The sequence below is a fragment of the Pleurodeles waltl genome, chromosome 3_1 (assembly GCF_031143425.1).
Source record: "Pleurodeles waltl isolate 20211129_DDA chromosome 3_1, aPleWal1.hap1.20221129, whole genome shotgun sequence".
NCBI classification, from domain to species: domain Eukaryota; kingdom Metazoa; phylum Chordata; class Amphibia; order Caudata; family Salamandridae; genus Pleurodeles; species Pleurodeles waltl.
Genome location: NC_090440.1, coordinates 148,611,654 through 148,627,704, shown reverse-complemented (window position 1 = coordinate 148,627,704; position 16,051 = coordinate 148,611,654). Strand labels below are relative to the sequence as shown.

The 16,051-nt window shown below is 41.1% G+C and overlaps 1 protein-coding gene across 3 annotated transcripts in view; it reads left to right on the top strand.

The window, feature by feature from the left end:
• Positions 1-16,051, top strand: part of KIF3A (kinesin family member 3A) — a 224,141-nt gene that overhangs the window by 168,971 nt on the left and 39,119 nt on the right. For all 3 annotated transcript variants that reach the window (XM_069221976.1, XM_069221977.1, XM_069221978.1), the window contains exons 12-15: positions 1,293-1,403; positions 9,478-9,603; positions 12,241-12,294; positions 12,408-12,476. In XM_069221976.1, the coding sequence (XP_069078077.1) occupies positions 1,293-1,403; positions 9,478-9,603; positions 12,241-12,294; positions 12,408-12,476 (360 nt within the window). The remainder of the gene's footprint in view (positions 1-1,292; positions 1,404-9,477; positions 9,604-12,240; positions 12,295-12,407; positions 12,477-16,051) is intronic.

Sequence of the window (16,051 nt, the reverse complement as noted above, 5' to 3'; positions counted from 1 at the left end):
GTACTCCAGTCCACCCTACTCTAATCCAATCCTACCCACTCTACTTCAATCCACCCCACTCCAAACCACCCCACTCCAACCACTCCAGTCCACGCCACTTCACTCTAGTCCAATCTACCCCAGTCCAATCCAACCCCACCACTCCAATCCACCCCACTCAGTCAGTCCTCTCCCTCCAGTCCCCCACTCCAATCTAGTCCAGCCTACTCCAGTCAACCATACCACAATTCACCCTACTCAGAACGATTCCACTCCAAACTAATTTCACCCTACTCCACTCTGAAAAACATCTATTCCACTCCAGACCACCCCACTCCAGACCAGACCTCCCCACCATAATCCAGTCCACCTCAATCAAATTCACCTCAGTCCAGTCTATGCCAATCCAGTCCACCCCTCCCAATCCAATCCACCCCACTCCAGTCCACCCACTCGGTCTAGTCCACTTTAGTACAATGCACCTAACTCCGGTCCAATCCACCCCACTCCAGTCCACCCTATTCAGTCTGATTCACCTCACCCCAGTCCACCCCAGTCCACTCCACTCCAGCCCAGTTCAATCCAGTCAACCCCACTCTAGTCCACCCCCTTCAATCCAGTCCACTCCAATCCACCCACTCCACTGTAGTCAGTCCAGTGCTTGTTTATGTAGCCTTTCATTGATCTTTCAAAAAAGGAATGCATTATTGTGCTTTCCTTTGACCTAGCTAAATCACATGGTGATTAAAAACAAATAATAATAATCTCAATGTATGTACTGTGGAGACAAATTGGACGTTTATTGAGAAAACACCACACATATTGGAGAATCTGCATTGTGAGAAGTTATTTTAAAATCTGAAGAGTAGCGCATACAGAAGAAAAGAATATATAGATATTTTTACAGCTCTAGATAACTGTACCTGGCTTTTTCTAAAGGGAGAGACTCTTTCAATACTGTCAACCTATGTGCTGTTCACACTTTGAAACACCGTAACTACTAGTTCAACTGTCACAGTGTCTGCCATTTTTTGGGACCTGAACCAAAATTGCCTCTTTATGTATGGACTCTAAACTTTACATACTTGTACACAGCAATCCTCTGTGCTTTAACCCATGCAGGTGCTGGCTATCCTGTCCTTCTACCCTATGGTGGTGCAAGGCTTTCAAGCATATATTAACAAAACAGAACTTAGTGGTTAACGTATTGCAACAACAGAAGTGAAAGTTATTACTTTGTATGTGATTTATTTTTTTCCCATTGTTGTTGTACAGATTGGGTGTTTTAATTGAAACTCTATTTTTGCTTACAGCAAGAACGATTAGACATTGAAGAGAAGTATACCAGTTTACAAGAGGAAGCCCAGGGCAAAACAAAGAAGCTGAAGAAAGTGTGGACTATGCTTATGGCTGCGAAGTCAGAGGTTTGTCTGAAAGGCTTTTCTACTGATGGATGCTACTTGTGCTTTTTATTCCATTTGTTAGTGTGCACATTGAAAATGGCTGTTGTCTATGCTGTATGGTTGTCCGAAACACACAGCTAAGATTGAATGTGGACAAAAGATAAACTCTTACATTTGATGTTGTCTTAAACCTTTACTACTTACATGCTTCCATAGAGCTGTTCCTTTAAGGAATGAATCAACATTTTGTCATTTATGAGCGCTACCTCTGTAAATAAGGTCCCTTATTACAAATGGTCCATTAAATTATGATCCATTCACAGGCTCATTTGCACATGAATCACAATCCCAAATGGTGCAATATTTATTGCACTGGGTAATTACCAGGTGAGATAAAGATTGTACTACTTGCTACATTCTGGCAGGGAAATCCTGCTGGAAGTTAACAATAGGAAAAGGTTCCGTTTTCACTGGAGTGTACAGATGGTGATTCGGTAAGACCTAATAGTCTGCAGAATGGAAAAAGAAGTGAATTAGCAGGACTTCTCACAACAGTAAAGATAATATGAAACAGTTCAAATGTTGCTACCACATTTGAGCAACATAGACACATACCTCACACAGCGACCCACAAGGGCTAAGTAGTGGAGTGAGTGGGATAGATAGAGACAAAATATTAGTCCAACCAACAGTAAGGAGTCACTGATAGTTGCCTGCTTTCTGTTCCTTTCACTCTCAAGCACAAATGGCAGCAGCTGGCCTATCCATCCCACTACCCCATCATGTACGATTACCAGCTACTCTCAGATATGTAAATCTACCAGAGATGCAACCCCAGAGTATAGGTGAAAACATATTGGTTGCCGTGACTGCAGTGAAGCAATATTTTTTCTTTTATGTCCACCTTGGGATTTAAGGGGTAGCTGAGCTTCCCAGGTTATTCAAAGCTTTCTTGACCCCTAAAAGTATTTTTGTCTTGAGAGATCTTTGTCTGAGGTACAGGAACAGCAGCAGGTACTTGCAGAAGGGGAGGCAAATTGCCTGAATGTCCTCTACATTGACTTGGGTGTTCACCATCCTAAAATGTAGAGCCCCACAGAGCACTCCTCTCTAACTAGATGTCATGTCCATGGCTCATCCACAAACAGATAGCACTGAGCAATTTTAGGCTTTGGTAAGATTTGCTTCCAGCATATGTATTTAGAGAAGAAGCCTGAAATAGTAAATTCAAATGACTGTTGTTGACAGTATGGGTTTAAATAATTATGTAAATCTGTTGATCTTAAGAAACTCTGTAGTAGAGGGATTTAGCCTTGAGGAATGGGACACCACTACTGCAGCCAGCATAAAAAACTGAGATCTGTTTCAGAACCAGACCTCCAAATCATCACTGTATGTGGCAGATAATGTTGTCCAATATATGAAGTTGTTCCTTTTTATGGTGTTCCTCATGTTTTACTTCTGTAAAAATGAGATAGAGGGCCATAACAGCACTTTTTGGATTCACGCAATGAGGCTTGAAAATTCAGCTTGATACGGGTAAATGGCAACTATTTATTTGTGTGCTAGGGTTGACATGGAACAGTGAATGTTATTTGTGTAGTGCTAGACACATCTCCATCATTCATGAGCATTGAATGTCCCCACCTACAGTCAAATGGAGTTTCAAGAGCATTGTTTATTAGTTGTTTGTTTAAGTTTGACACATTTTCCTTTAAGTTATTCAGATAGGGCCTCATTACAAGTGTGGTGGTCTGACCGTCACATTATAACCGATGGGCTGATGGCAGCCCGAGTTGTATTCAGCTGTGGCAGCGCTGAACTCAGTGCCGCCGTGCTGATTAAAGCTCAGCTTTCCGCCAGTCTTTCCATGGCGGTCACCTTGCTGGCCTCATGCCCAGCACCATAAGACAGTGCGCATTCCGATGGTGCTGCTGTGCTTCGTATTGGCCTCGGCTCCCTTAAGGGAGCCAAGACCAATATTATAGCACTATTCCCACCGATCAGCCGAGTATGAACGCATAATACAATGTTCCCGCCGGTCTACCGGATAGTAACATTGTAATATGCTTGGGGTGGAAGCCACTGGTATGATGGTGGCGTCCTCCTGTCGAGTTTGGCAGTCAGCTCGTCCGACCGTCAAACTCATAATGAGGCCCATAATCTCTAGTGAAAGTGTACACTTTAAATGAGTAGCTGCCTATTTTTAAGATAAGAATAGGAAGGAAAACTGTGCAGATGGGCAGTCTCATCTTCATATACAGAATAATAGCAGTGTGTCTTTAAAGGCCCAGGCTGACCCTGCTGTACCAAAGTGCTTAGTTCCATTTTCCGTAAACAAGGTCTCTGAAAAAATGGGATTAAAAAAAACGATATTTTCATCCAGAAATACTTTTAGCCAATTCCACAGCACCCCTTCTTTTGTTGTTTCACGATGTGAAGCATTTTTTTTTTTTTAAAGGTTGGCTTTCAGTGTACCTTATTTCCGTCCACTGCCAGTGTGCCATCACCTGTGAAATGTGGTATGAAAACCTTGGAAAATGGCTACCATAATCTGTGTATCCGTTGCATGGCAGAAGGTTGTATTGAAAGAATGCACCATCTATGAAAAACATCAAGAAAGACAGATAAGGTCTAGGTAGGCATAAGACTGACTGCTAAGTAAGTGACATATCTGAGCCTTTTCTGAATCAGCTGCTTTTGTTACATAGCAGAAAGGGCAGCCTAGCAAACTTTGTACCTCCAGCTCAGCATTTTCTCAGACTGCCAAGCACCACCATAGAGAAAACTCCAAGTAAAGCAGGATCACTTTGTGTACTGTGAATGCCATTTCTTGATGCCTGAAGATGGAAACCAGCAGCATGTTCGTTCAACATTTTCATTCACTTTAACATACAACTTTACAATAGTTGCTGTTAAGAGAAATGGCCCTTATATCGTTAACTTTGACATCAAAGTGAACTGTGGCACAATATCATGGTAAACAATATCGCTTACAAAAATATTGTGGCAAAAATATAGTTTACCACAATATTGTGTTCTTATATTTGTAATAGAAATGACAAATGTGTCTGAATAAAAATATTGTGGACATTAAGGGCCTAATCACGAGTTTCACGGTCTTGGTACTGCTGTGGCGGCAGCGTCTGACTCACTGCTGCAGTGTTAGTGGTCCGACTACCATATTACGATGCTTGAAGTTACCTAGACTAAAGACCACCGTGTTCCCACCACCAATCTCTCGCCACCTGCATCAATGTCAGTTATAGGGTACAATGGCTATCGGCTGGAGTCCAGCCCCTTTTCCTGCTGGCGGTATTACAGTGTGACTCACCGCCAAGCAGACTGTGGTGGGAAGGCCTCCATACTCCACCCTGTGGAAACAAGAGAAATAAGGTAAGTACTCACCTTATGTCCAGTTTCCACTCCTCTTCCCGTCAAGTAGCCCCTCTTCAAGGTCCTCCGTTTGCTACAGGCACTTGTCCACAAAGAAAATCTACACTGTCCGGGTCAACTCCTAAGGTAAGCCACTAATACATTTCATCATTGTTACAATGGCTATGGAGCCGAGCTGTTGGACAAGGTATGTTTTCCATAGACAAGATATATATGTGTGTATTTTCAGTCTTGCTTCATATACATACACACATATGTATTTGCACTGTGGAACAATACCTTCCTACCACTGCCGTCCACTTCTGTGGAAAGGCCACTGCCATGAGACCGCAGGCACAACAGAAACATAGTAAATTAGCGGGTGGAAGACTGCTATGTGGTGTTCTTGGGACTGCCGTCACAGCGGTACAGTGGTGCGACTGTCAAACTCATAGTTATGCCCTTAGTTTTAATATGCAACATAAATTTAATGTAAAATAAATAATTTCACAGATTAGTTAATGCTGTATATATTTATATAATCACACATCTGTGTGCATGTTTAGGTAAATGTGTGTGTGTGTATATATATATATATATATATATATATATATATATATATATATGTATGCAAAACACAAGAGAGAACTCTGGGTAGTTCCCAAATTTAGGTGGTGAGCAGCTCCAGTAAGAAGCACTCTACAACACTAGCGACACTCTAGATTTGCTCACCTCATATGTCTGTTTATCTAGCAAAGCTTTTAAGCATAGGATCAGCACAGTGCTATCCATGCTGAGCTAGATAGGGACAAAGTCTTTTGCCATTTGTACAGCAAAATCTTTAAGCATAGGATTGACACAGTGTCATTCTCGCCGAGCTGTAAAATGACAAAAGCAATTTACCACTCCAGGCACAGTATTACAGCTTTGGACTGTCCAAATACCATCCAAGCCAATCTGGAATGAGTAAAGCAACCCCTGACACGTATTTTGCTCTTTAGAGCTCTTCAGAGGGGGTTTAGCTTTGTCCAGACACAAGGGAGCACCCAGTATAAGTCAAAACAAGACCTTTAAGGTTAGAGTGATGCATAAATTATGCCAAACACAAGAGAGAACTCTGGTTAGTTCCCAAATTTTGGCCTGTGTATGTATATGTGTACATGTGTTCACTGAAAAAGCCGAAAGTTGCAGGGACCTTATAGTTGGGTTCTGAATTTACTCGTACAAAACCGTAGAAATTCAGCAGTTATAGTAACTAACTATAACTGGCACCCTTGCCATGCACAGTTTTCTCATCAGCAATGTTATTGCAAACGTTGCAGTGATATTAAAGATGCCATAGAAAATCGCATCAGTGACATAATATGTGGAGTAATTAGCTGTGCATGGCGAAGGCACAAGTTATAGTTACCTTAGGGCGCGAGCTGCTGTTACTGAAAGAACTCTAACTATAACTACTGATTTTCTATGGTTTTGCACGAGTAAATTCAGAACCGAACTATAATGTCTCCGTAACCTTTGTTTTTTTCAGTGAATTTCTCAGTTTAAAAAAAAAAAAGTAAAGTAAATTTAATTACTACACGTTATTCCAACCCTTCGGCTGTTCAGAGCACCGGTTGGTCGTAAGGCCTTGCCTTGCAGCCAAACCCTTATAACCACCTAACCCCACGCCACGCATGGCCTTTGGCCGTGCGCAGCCAAGGTTGGCCACAGGGCCTGTCTCTGTCAGTAGATGTGTGAGTGGGTGTGTGAGTGTCTGAGTGGGTGTGTGAGTAAGCGCCTGAACCTCTGAGTGCACGAACGAGTGAATGACTTAGTGTATAAATTAGTGTGTTGTTTTTCTATAAAGTTTTTCCATAATCCTGAATATTTTGTGAATATTTTGCAGAAATTTGTGAGGTTTCACAAATATCGCACACCGTGACACAAAATTATATTAAACCTATCATTTGCCCCTAAATAACACCTATATCACATACCTGGGCTCAAGGTACCTTCACCCTGACCCCTTATGCCACTTTCAATTTGAATTTTCACTCCCAGGGACTGTGTCCCATAAAATAAAATGTCGGTCACAACTTTTAAGTCAGGTTGTCGAATTGTAATGCTTCTTTTTGCATGCGTATTCTCAAAAATTCATGAATCTTGCGAAATATTCGAGGCCAGAGATATACATATTTATTTGCTCTTAAATGTCTCCCCAACTACTGAATGATTTTACACCAAATAACAAAAAGCACAATCTGCGTACTGGCAGCTAGCTTTCTGCCAAATTTGGTGTCCAGTGGTTCGGGCAGTAGACGTGTTGACAGGTGCTATGGAAAGTAACATGGGAAACGCAATGTTTGTTTTTAGCCCCCTTTTTCTCTGTCCCAATTGATGGATCACCCCCGAACTTCCCGTGCACAGCAATAATCACGGGACACATTTGTTTGGAAAATTTTGTGAAGATTTGTCAAACGGTGCCTAACTATAACTACCTACTGGTGACCGCTGGTAGGTAATATGTTTGTATATACATATACAACATAATTATTGGTACATATTGTTTTTTTACATTCTATTCATTTAATATTTTAAGTACTATAAAACATATAAAGTAAAATAACAAATATATACAAATACAAGCCCATGTAAAAATATATATATATAATAATTCAATATTCATATATATTAATTGTACCACTATACAATATAGTATAATATTAGAACTCCACAAAACGTGTTTACTAAAAACACTATAAACATTAAGAAAATGAAAGCAAACCATATCAAATATTTTAAAAATGTATAATATAATTTCAGTTTCACCAATATTAGGAAACCTCTTGGACCCCAGAAAGATTAGATATAGTATTCCCACTTCAGTTTAAGCAACAGTAAAAAAAAAATGTTGGCCATCAGAGTGGTTAACTTTACTTTTCCTACTTGGGTCTAAGCAACAATAGAAGAACTGTTGAACTTTGAAGTGATAACATTTCCTATTTCTGCTCCAGTCTAAGCCACAGTATTGAAAGTGTTTGACTTCAGAAGCTTTGCATGTATGAATAGTTCAATTAATTTGAGTAAAAAACATTACCTCACACACTTAATGCAAAACGTCATTCAATGACATTATATTGAAATAAGTGTTATACTAAATAATTAAAATGTTATATATAAATTTAAAAAGAAAAACTTTTCTAACTTCCTAAACAATTACAAAATCAATACCGATTTGTTTAATTTAAATTAACACATACAAAACATTAAAATCTAAGTAACAAATATTGTTGGTTAAACAAAATTTCACAAGCACTTACCATTAAATTAATTACATTTTAAACAAAATAATGTATATAAAAGATTATACATAATTACAAATTAATAAATTGCATAGAAGTATAATTTATAATGCAATTATTTATTTTCTCCCCAACCAACTCGCCGAAAACAAATATAGCAATAAAATAATGTAGAAACATATAACATCTAAAATACATATGAACATAAAGCAGTACAACAATTATACAATCATTATTCAATTAAGTAATTTACATAATTGTTAATCAAATACGTTTAAACCGAAATTAGCATTACATAAATTTAATTTAATTTTATGTAACTTCCACCCTATTCCCCTATAGCCCCAGCAAACTACAACTTAAATAAATCAGCATTACACTATTTACACAATTAACAATCAAATAATTAATTAAAAACTAATGATTGTTTACGTATTGCTTAGTAACATAATGTTGCTATTACTTATTACTTAAGATAGCCCTATATCTGTACAAATCCCACAACGTGCTACTAAAATATAGTGTAATAATAATAAAAATAAATTGAAGACTTCGATTTTAAATTCTAAATATAATACATAAAGGTACAAAATCAATTAAAAACGAATTAGTACTGTGAAATGAATATTAAAATATGAATATTTGTAATTTCAATAACATCTCACCCTATCCCCCCTGCAAACAGAACGAATTGCTACAACACTATAAGTTACTAACAACAATTAAACAAAATACTAAATCACTTAAAAATTGCAAACTGTACATCTATATTGCTGAGATGATATTATAAACCATATTCTTGAAAATGACATGTATAAAAAAACAAAAATCTTGACAACAATATTCTGTGCAATATATCTGAGTTACAATATGTTTCACTGATATTTCTGTGTTCCAATATTTTTAACTTGTTATTTCGTCTAAACACCCATCAAAGAGTAACCCGCATAGGTGCTTGTTGTCAATGTTGAACACTAAATTAGACTCTGTGGAACAGAAAATCTTCCTTGCTCCTTTAAGATACTCTAAAAATTAGTCTTCCTAAAGTTACTTACAAAAATCTCTAAGCTGTGGAGATGTTTTAAATTGCGTAAGCTGGTGCTGATGTGCACATTAAGCTTGTGGTGTACTGCAATGCTGAGGGTGAGGCAATGACAATATGCAGAGAAGAGTGGGTGTTGAAAGTTAAGAATAGTGGTCAAAGAGGCTAGGTTGTCATTTTCTTTGGGCAGGTAGTCCATGACTTTCAGATGGAATTTTACACTTGTGGATAGTTTATTGGCAATAGTTTTGACTGAAGTGCAGTAAAGAATGAAACCAAGGGGTTTGTTGTGTGATTCGTGAGCAAGTATTGTAGTATGAACAATGGGACATAAGTTGCAACTTCTTTTTGTGGCCGAATCCCTGTCTTTATTCATTTTATATTTTGTTGGTAGATGGCAGATCTGCAGCAAGAACATCAGAGAGAAATTGAAGGCCTTTTGGAGAACATCAGACAGCTTAGCCGAGAACTTCGCCTTCAGATGCTTATCATAGATAATTTCATCCCTCAAGAATACCAGGTATAGAGTGTGGAACCTTGCATTTTTTTCATATGTTTTTGTGAAAAAAAGAATTTTGCCATTTTTCCAGTGTCTTGGGTAAAGAGTCAGTCTGTGTCTATTATATGGTATCACTGATTTGCAGTTTCAGGTTCATATCAATGAATGGACCTCGATGTGAAGCTTGTAAATTTCCCATTAGTACCGGCTTAAGAGCTTGGATATGTCGGTATTTCCACCAATCGCTGAATCATTGTAATAACAGTCTCACTGAAATAGCTGAAACAGTTTTCATAGTGATTTTGCCACCAAGAGCATGTTGTTCATTTTAATTTAAAATACAGTGCCCACAACATTTGTGAGTTGCTTGATAGTCATGTGATAGATATAGCTTTTGCTGCATATTACACCTTATGTGATGTAAGGGTAATCTTTGAATACTGTAAGGACACCATAAAAAAACAAGTATGCCATTTAAGTAAGGCTTATGTCATGGTGTCCGCTCGTGTTTCCCCTTCTCACTATATTCTGTTCTGTTATCCTGCCTCATTTGGCAGTTTCCATTCCCTGTGCACAGTCTTCACTATCTTAGTAAGACTGACTCTGTAATGGAGTCTGGGCAGGTGGGTGAATAGTTAGAATTCCAGTTTTCTGACTAGGTTTGAGGGCTCAGATGTATAAACAGACCAGTTGTTCATGTCATATGTCTGAGATGGGCACAAGCACCTTTTTCTATTCCACATTTTGCATGACCTCCCTAGATACCCAAAGAATATTTAGTTTTATTGCTCTCTTTCTACAAATTATGTGAACGTTTGTTTTGATGTTTCTCTGTTTTACTGGAAAATGTCATATACATCCACTAACAACTTCCCTAATGCTTCTGAATAATAGTATTTCATCTGTTTATATGATTTAAATTGGAATTGAGATAACCTTCGATGAGTAAACTGTTATTGTTTTTTGGGGTCGAGGCCATAACTTACTTCTGAACCTGAAATCTATTTGGAATTCTGTATTTTCGGGTAAAGTGTTCAGTGATGTGCAGATAGTATTCTAGATTTTATGATTTTCCTGATGAACTATGGTTGCAGATAAAGATTATTGCCTATTTAATGATGCATCCTTAAACCTGGAAATATCCAAGCCCCAGTCTTGATGGGACAGAATATTGTTACAATATTATCTAGGGACAAAATATCAAAAGGTATGTTTCTATACGTATTCTAAATTGAACTCCATATAAATGTACTTTGGTAGAGTTAAGAATAGTAAGCACTTACCTTTGTATATTTTGTACCTTATTATTATTGTAACATAATTCTGGCCTGTCGACATTTGGGACTCAATATTCCCTTCTACAGTTGAAGGTAGTTGTGGGGACACTGCACAAGGGTGCTTTTAACCCTGCAACATGCCCAAATCACATACATGCTTTTACTGGGAAGTATTTAATTACCATAAGTGAACTAGCCCTAAATTTCACATGAAGTCCTCTGGGTGTAAAGCTTCTATGAGTGGAAAAACAGTAGATGTTTTGGGAATTTTAATGTGCAGTAGCATAACCTAACATGGCAGATGTTTATGTGCCTACACTGTCTCCCCCCCCCCTCCCCCTGCCCCCCCCCCCCAATACCAGCGGAAAGTGGGAAGAACTACCCAGCCTCCTGGGAGTTATCATCACTAAGCTAGAGAAACCTTGACAAACCATCAGCTTTGGAGTGGTCTGACCCAGGGCGGTGTTCACTGGAGTTCAGTATATTGAAATAAAATATGCATACTGTAACACATTTAAGAAATGTACAGCCTTGTGGAGAACAAGTGCAAGGGGCCATAGGGGGGCCCTTGCTCTGTCATTGCCCATGGCATGGGCAGTGCAGGGGCTCCCCAAGGGTGCTGGTGCATCCGGCATGTGGCAGCATTGTGGAGCAATCCTGCCACACCTTTCCCACTGGGCTGATGGGCGGGAACCTTGGGTCCCGCCTTTCTGCCCAGTGGGAAATTTGTAATAGGTCTGATGAGAAGGCCTCCATGTCTGCTGCGGTCTTCTCACCAGGGGGCTGGCGGGCGACAGTCAGCCCATCAGCCTCGTAATGAGGCCTTTAGTCTAAATTACTAAGACAGAAAGACACATCTATTTTGGTAGGGACCGGTGAGTGCATGGGCCATGCTAATGATAAAACTGAATAGAGAATATTTTGGAAAGAAAACAGTCTGCGTAAGTCCCAAGAATAATGTGTGTCCTCTTAATGTCTGCACACTTTCACGATGATTTAGGTCTGCTCTGAGATAACTGGTCAGAAATATCCCAGCGCAGGAAACATTTGTGCCAGGTATTATGTGCCTGGGACCCGATTATGCCCCATTTCCTTCTTCACAGGCAATGTTGTACGCAGTACATCCTTTGTGCCTGTTTTGAATTTATTCTACTTACCTAATGCTTTGGCCCTTGTTTGAAAAGAGGGGCAAAGTGTAGACCTGTACTTGTTCAAGGCAAGTTAATATGTTGAGGTCCACTAATACAGTCTTATTATGGTATATACAAATAGGTCAAGGTACTGGAGTACATTTTCATAGACCTTCTCCTGTTAGGATGCTAACCCTGCAGTTATTTTGTGCAAAAGTTTGCAATTAATGTTTTTTCTTATTTTTCCTAAGGAAATGGTGGAAAATTATGTTCACTGGAATGAAGACATTGGAGAATGGCAGTTAGTAAGTGTGAAGTTACACTACAACTCTGTTCTGACATTTTATAGCTAATACTGAGCATCTGATCGATTGTATGCACATTCTGGGGTTAGTAACCATGTTCTCTTTAATTTAAGAAATGTGTCGCCTATACCGGAAATAACATGAGGAAGCAGACACCAGTGCCAGATAAAAAGGAAAAAGATGTAAGGAAATGCATCACAGTTTTTGTATTGTATATTGTTTGGTATATATGACTTTCTGTCCTCTGTTTCCCAATATGCATGTTGTAACGTATGTAGCTTCTGAAATAGAGGTGAACCAAATGAAATTTGCTGTTGAATTTTGTTCGACTTTTCATCCTTGGCGTGATCTCCCTTAACTTTTTGCCTTTGTTCCCCAGGTTGTTGATGTGTGCTGGACTCTGATTTTACTGTTTTTGTTACTCTGGGCACTTTACCGCTGCTAACCAGTGCTAAAGTGCAAGTGCTCCTGTTTAAAATGTGTACGTAATTGGTTCTCCATGATTGGCATATTTGTTTTACTGTTAAGCCCCTAGTAAAGTGCACTAGAGGTGCCCAGGGCCTGTAAATCAAATGTTACTAGGGGGCCTGCAGCACTGGTTGTGCCACCCACACAAGTAACCCTGTAATCATGTCTCAGACCGGTCACTGCAGTGTCTGTGTGTATTTTTACACTGTAAATTCGACTTGGCAAGTGTACCCACTTGCCAGGCCTAAATATTCCCTTTTCTTACATGTAAGGCACCCCTAAGGTAGGCCCTAGGTAGCCCCAAGGGCAGTGTGCAGTGTATGGATAAGGTAGGACATATAGTAATGTGGTTTGGTTTATATGTCCTGACAGTGAAATACTGCCAACTTCGTTTTTCACTGTTGCAAGGCCTGTCTCTCTCATAGGATAATATGGGGGCTACCTTTAAATATGATTAAAGTGTAGATTCCCCTAGAGAGTAGATGGACATGTGGAGTTTGGGGTCCCTGAACTCACAATTTAAAAATACATCTTTTAGTAAAGTTGATTTTAAGATTGTGCGTTTGAAAATGCCACTTTCAGAAAGTTAGCATTTTCTTGCTTAAACCATTCTGTGACTCTGCCGTGTTTGTGAATTCCCTGTCTGGGTCAGTTTGACAGTTGGGTTGTTTTTCACCTCACACCAGACAGTGACACAAAGGGAGCTGGGGTGTAACTTGCATTTCCTGATTAGCCATCTCTGCTAGGAGGGAGGGGTGGAGTGGTCACTCATCAGAAAGGATTGTGCCTGCCTCTGACAATGCAGACTCCAACCCCCTGGTGTGTGGCTGAGGCCTTGCCTGGGCAAGGCAGGATTTCACAAGTAGGTGTGAGTCCCCTTTGAAGAAAGGTGACTTCAAAGACTAAAATGGGTATAAGAATGGCACCCAAATCTACAGACTTTAGAAACACTTCTGGAACCAAGAGGAACCTCTGCCTGGAGAAGAGCTGATAGCTGAGGAAGAAGTGCTGCCCTGCCTGTGACTGTGCTTTGTGGAGCTTTCTTGCAGTACTGCTTCTGCCAGAGTAAGAGGGCAAAGACTGGACTTTGTGTGCCTTCCATCTTGTGAAGAAATCTCCAAGGGCTTGATTTTGAGCTTGCCTCCTGTTGTTTGAAGTCTCAGGGACAGCAAAGACTTCTCTCTGCCAGCACCTGGAGTATCTGGAGAGACTCCTGCTCTGACAAGTGGTGCCCTATCCAGTCCCTGGGCCCTTGAAAGGAAAGTTGATGGAAATCCAAGGAAACCGACTTCGGACGACTCCGGACTGACGCCGCTGCTGAATCAGGTAACGCCGCCTGCACCCGACGCCGTGACCCTCGCTGGAACGCGACGCTCTTCGCAGGCCCGACGCCGCTGCAGCCCCGCTGAAGTCCGCGACTCCGTAGAAGTCGCCGCACCACGTCGTGACCGACGCCGCTCGAAGTGCGTGGATTCAGCGTTTCGCACAGACGCCGCGATCCCCGACTTCGCGCATCGGTTTGTTTTCACTCTTCACCAAAGGTACTGTACTTGGGGGTCTACACGACTCCGTGTCCGGTGCCGCTGGTGTCGGCTTGTTGGGAACGACTCTGTCACAACGCCGTGTTAACATCTCATCGAAGCATTTTTGTTTCTAAGTGCTATTTTTTTAGGTTAATCTTTAAAAATTCATAACTTGACTTGTGTATGTTTGATTTTTGTTGTTTTGGTCTTGTTTTGTTTAGATAAATATTTCCTATTTTTCTAAACTGGTGTTGTGTCACTTTGTAGTGTTTTCATTAAGTTACTGTGTGTGTTAGTACAAAAACTTTACACCTAGCACTCTGAGGTTAAGCCTACTGCTCTGCCAAGCTACCAAGGGGGTAAGCAGGGGTGAGCTGAGGGTGATTCTCTTTTACCCTGACTAGAGTGAGGGTCCTTGCTTGAACAGGGGGTAACCTGACTGTCAACCAAAGACCCCATTTCTATCAAATTTGGTTTACCAAGTACCATCAGCTGTTAGATCTCCATCGAGCTCCCTCCTCTTCCACATGATCAGCATTAATGGGTAGATTCGTTGTGAGCTACAGGGTTGGACTAGAGCAGCACAGCCGGAGTCTTCGAGCTGCCCGTTAGGTTGTGTTCCTGACAGCTCAACACACTGTAAATGTAAGATGTGTGCCAGTGCCTGTGAGCGTCCAGTGTTTGTTTCTGTGGTAGATGTGAGAGATGCACTGAGTCACAGACAGTTTCCAGCATAATATAGATGTAGTGGTGAAAACAAGAAACCATGCCATCAACCACAGTGAATATTCCCTGCTCCGACGGGTACAAACCTAGCCTGCAGATGACCAACCGCAAAACCTTTAAAACGGCATGTCCTGTCTGTACTAACAAATAAAGTTAAGGTCAGTCTCCCCATCCTGAACTCCCTCTACAATATGAGCAGCGTGAATTTTCAAGATCCTCACCAAGCTCCCTTGTCTTTCAATCAGTTTTTGTAAAGTGCTGCTACTCACCTGTGAGGATCTCAAGGGGCTGGGGGGAGAAGGGCCTCATCCGAAGAGCTACGTCTTGAGGCTCTTCCTGAAGAAGGTGATCGACTGGCTTTGTCTGAGGTGCTGGGGGGGGTTGTTCCAGCTCTTTGCTGCGAGGTAGGGGAAGGATCCTCCTCCGGAGGTGGTTTTGCGGATGCAAGGGATGGTCACCAGGGCCATGTGAGCGGAGCAGACAGATCTAGTGGGGGTGTGTAAGGAGACGCAGTGGTTCAAGTAGGCTGGTCCTGTGTTGTGTATGGCCTTGTACATGTGGGTGAGTAGCTTGAAGGTGATTTGTTTCTCGACCGGAAGTCACTGAAGGATTCTCAGGTGTTGGGAGATGTGTTCTCGGCATGGGAGGCCCAGGATGAGTCTGGCGGCGGCGTTCTGGATGAGTTGTAGTTTTTTTTATATTTCTAGTCGAGGTGCCGGTGTAGAGGGCGTTGCTGTAGTCGAGCTTGCTTGTGATTAAGGTGTGGGTGACTGTCCTGCAACAGTCTGCTGGGATCCATCTGAAGCTCTTTCTAAATTTGCGGACTGTGTGCCAGCAGAAGGAGGCGACTGAGTTTACCTGGCGGGTCATGGATAGGGAGGAGCTGAGGAGGATGACTAGTTGCAGGCATGCTCATTCAGTATGGGGGCGGGGGGGCGCTGAGGGATGTGGGCTACCAGGAGTCGTCCCAAGCTGAAGTGGCATTTCGGAGAATGATGAGCTCAGTCTTGTCGGAGTTGAACTTAAGGCAGCTTTCTCAT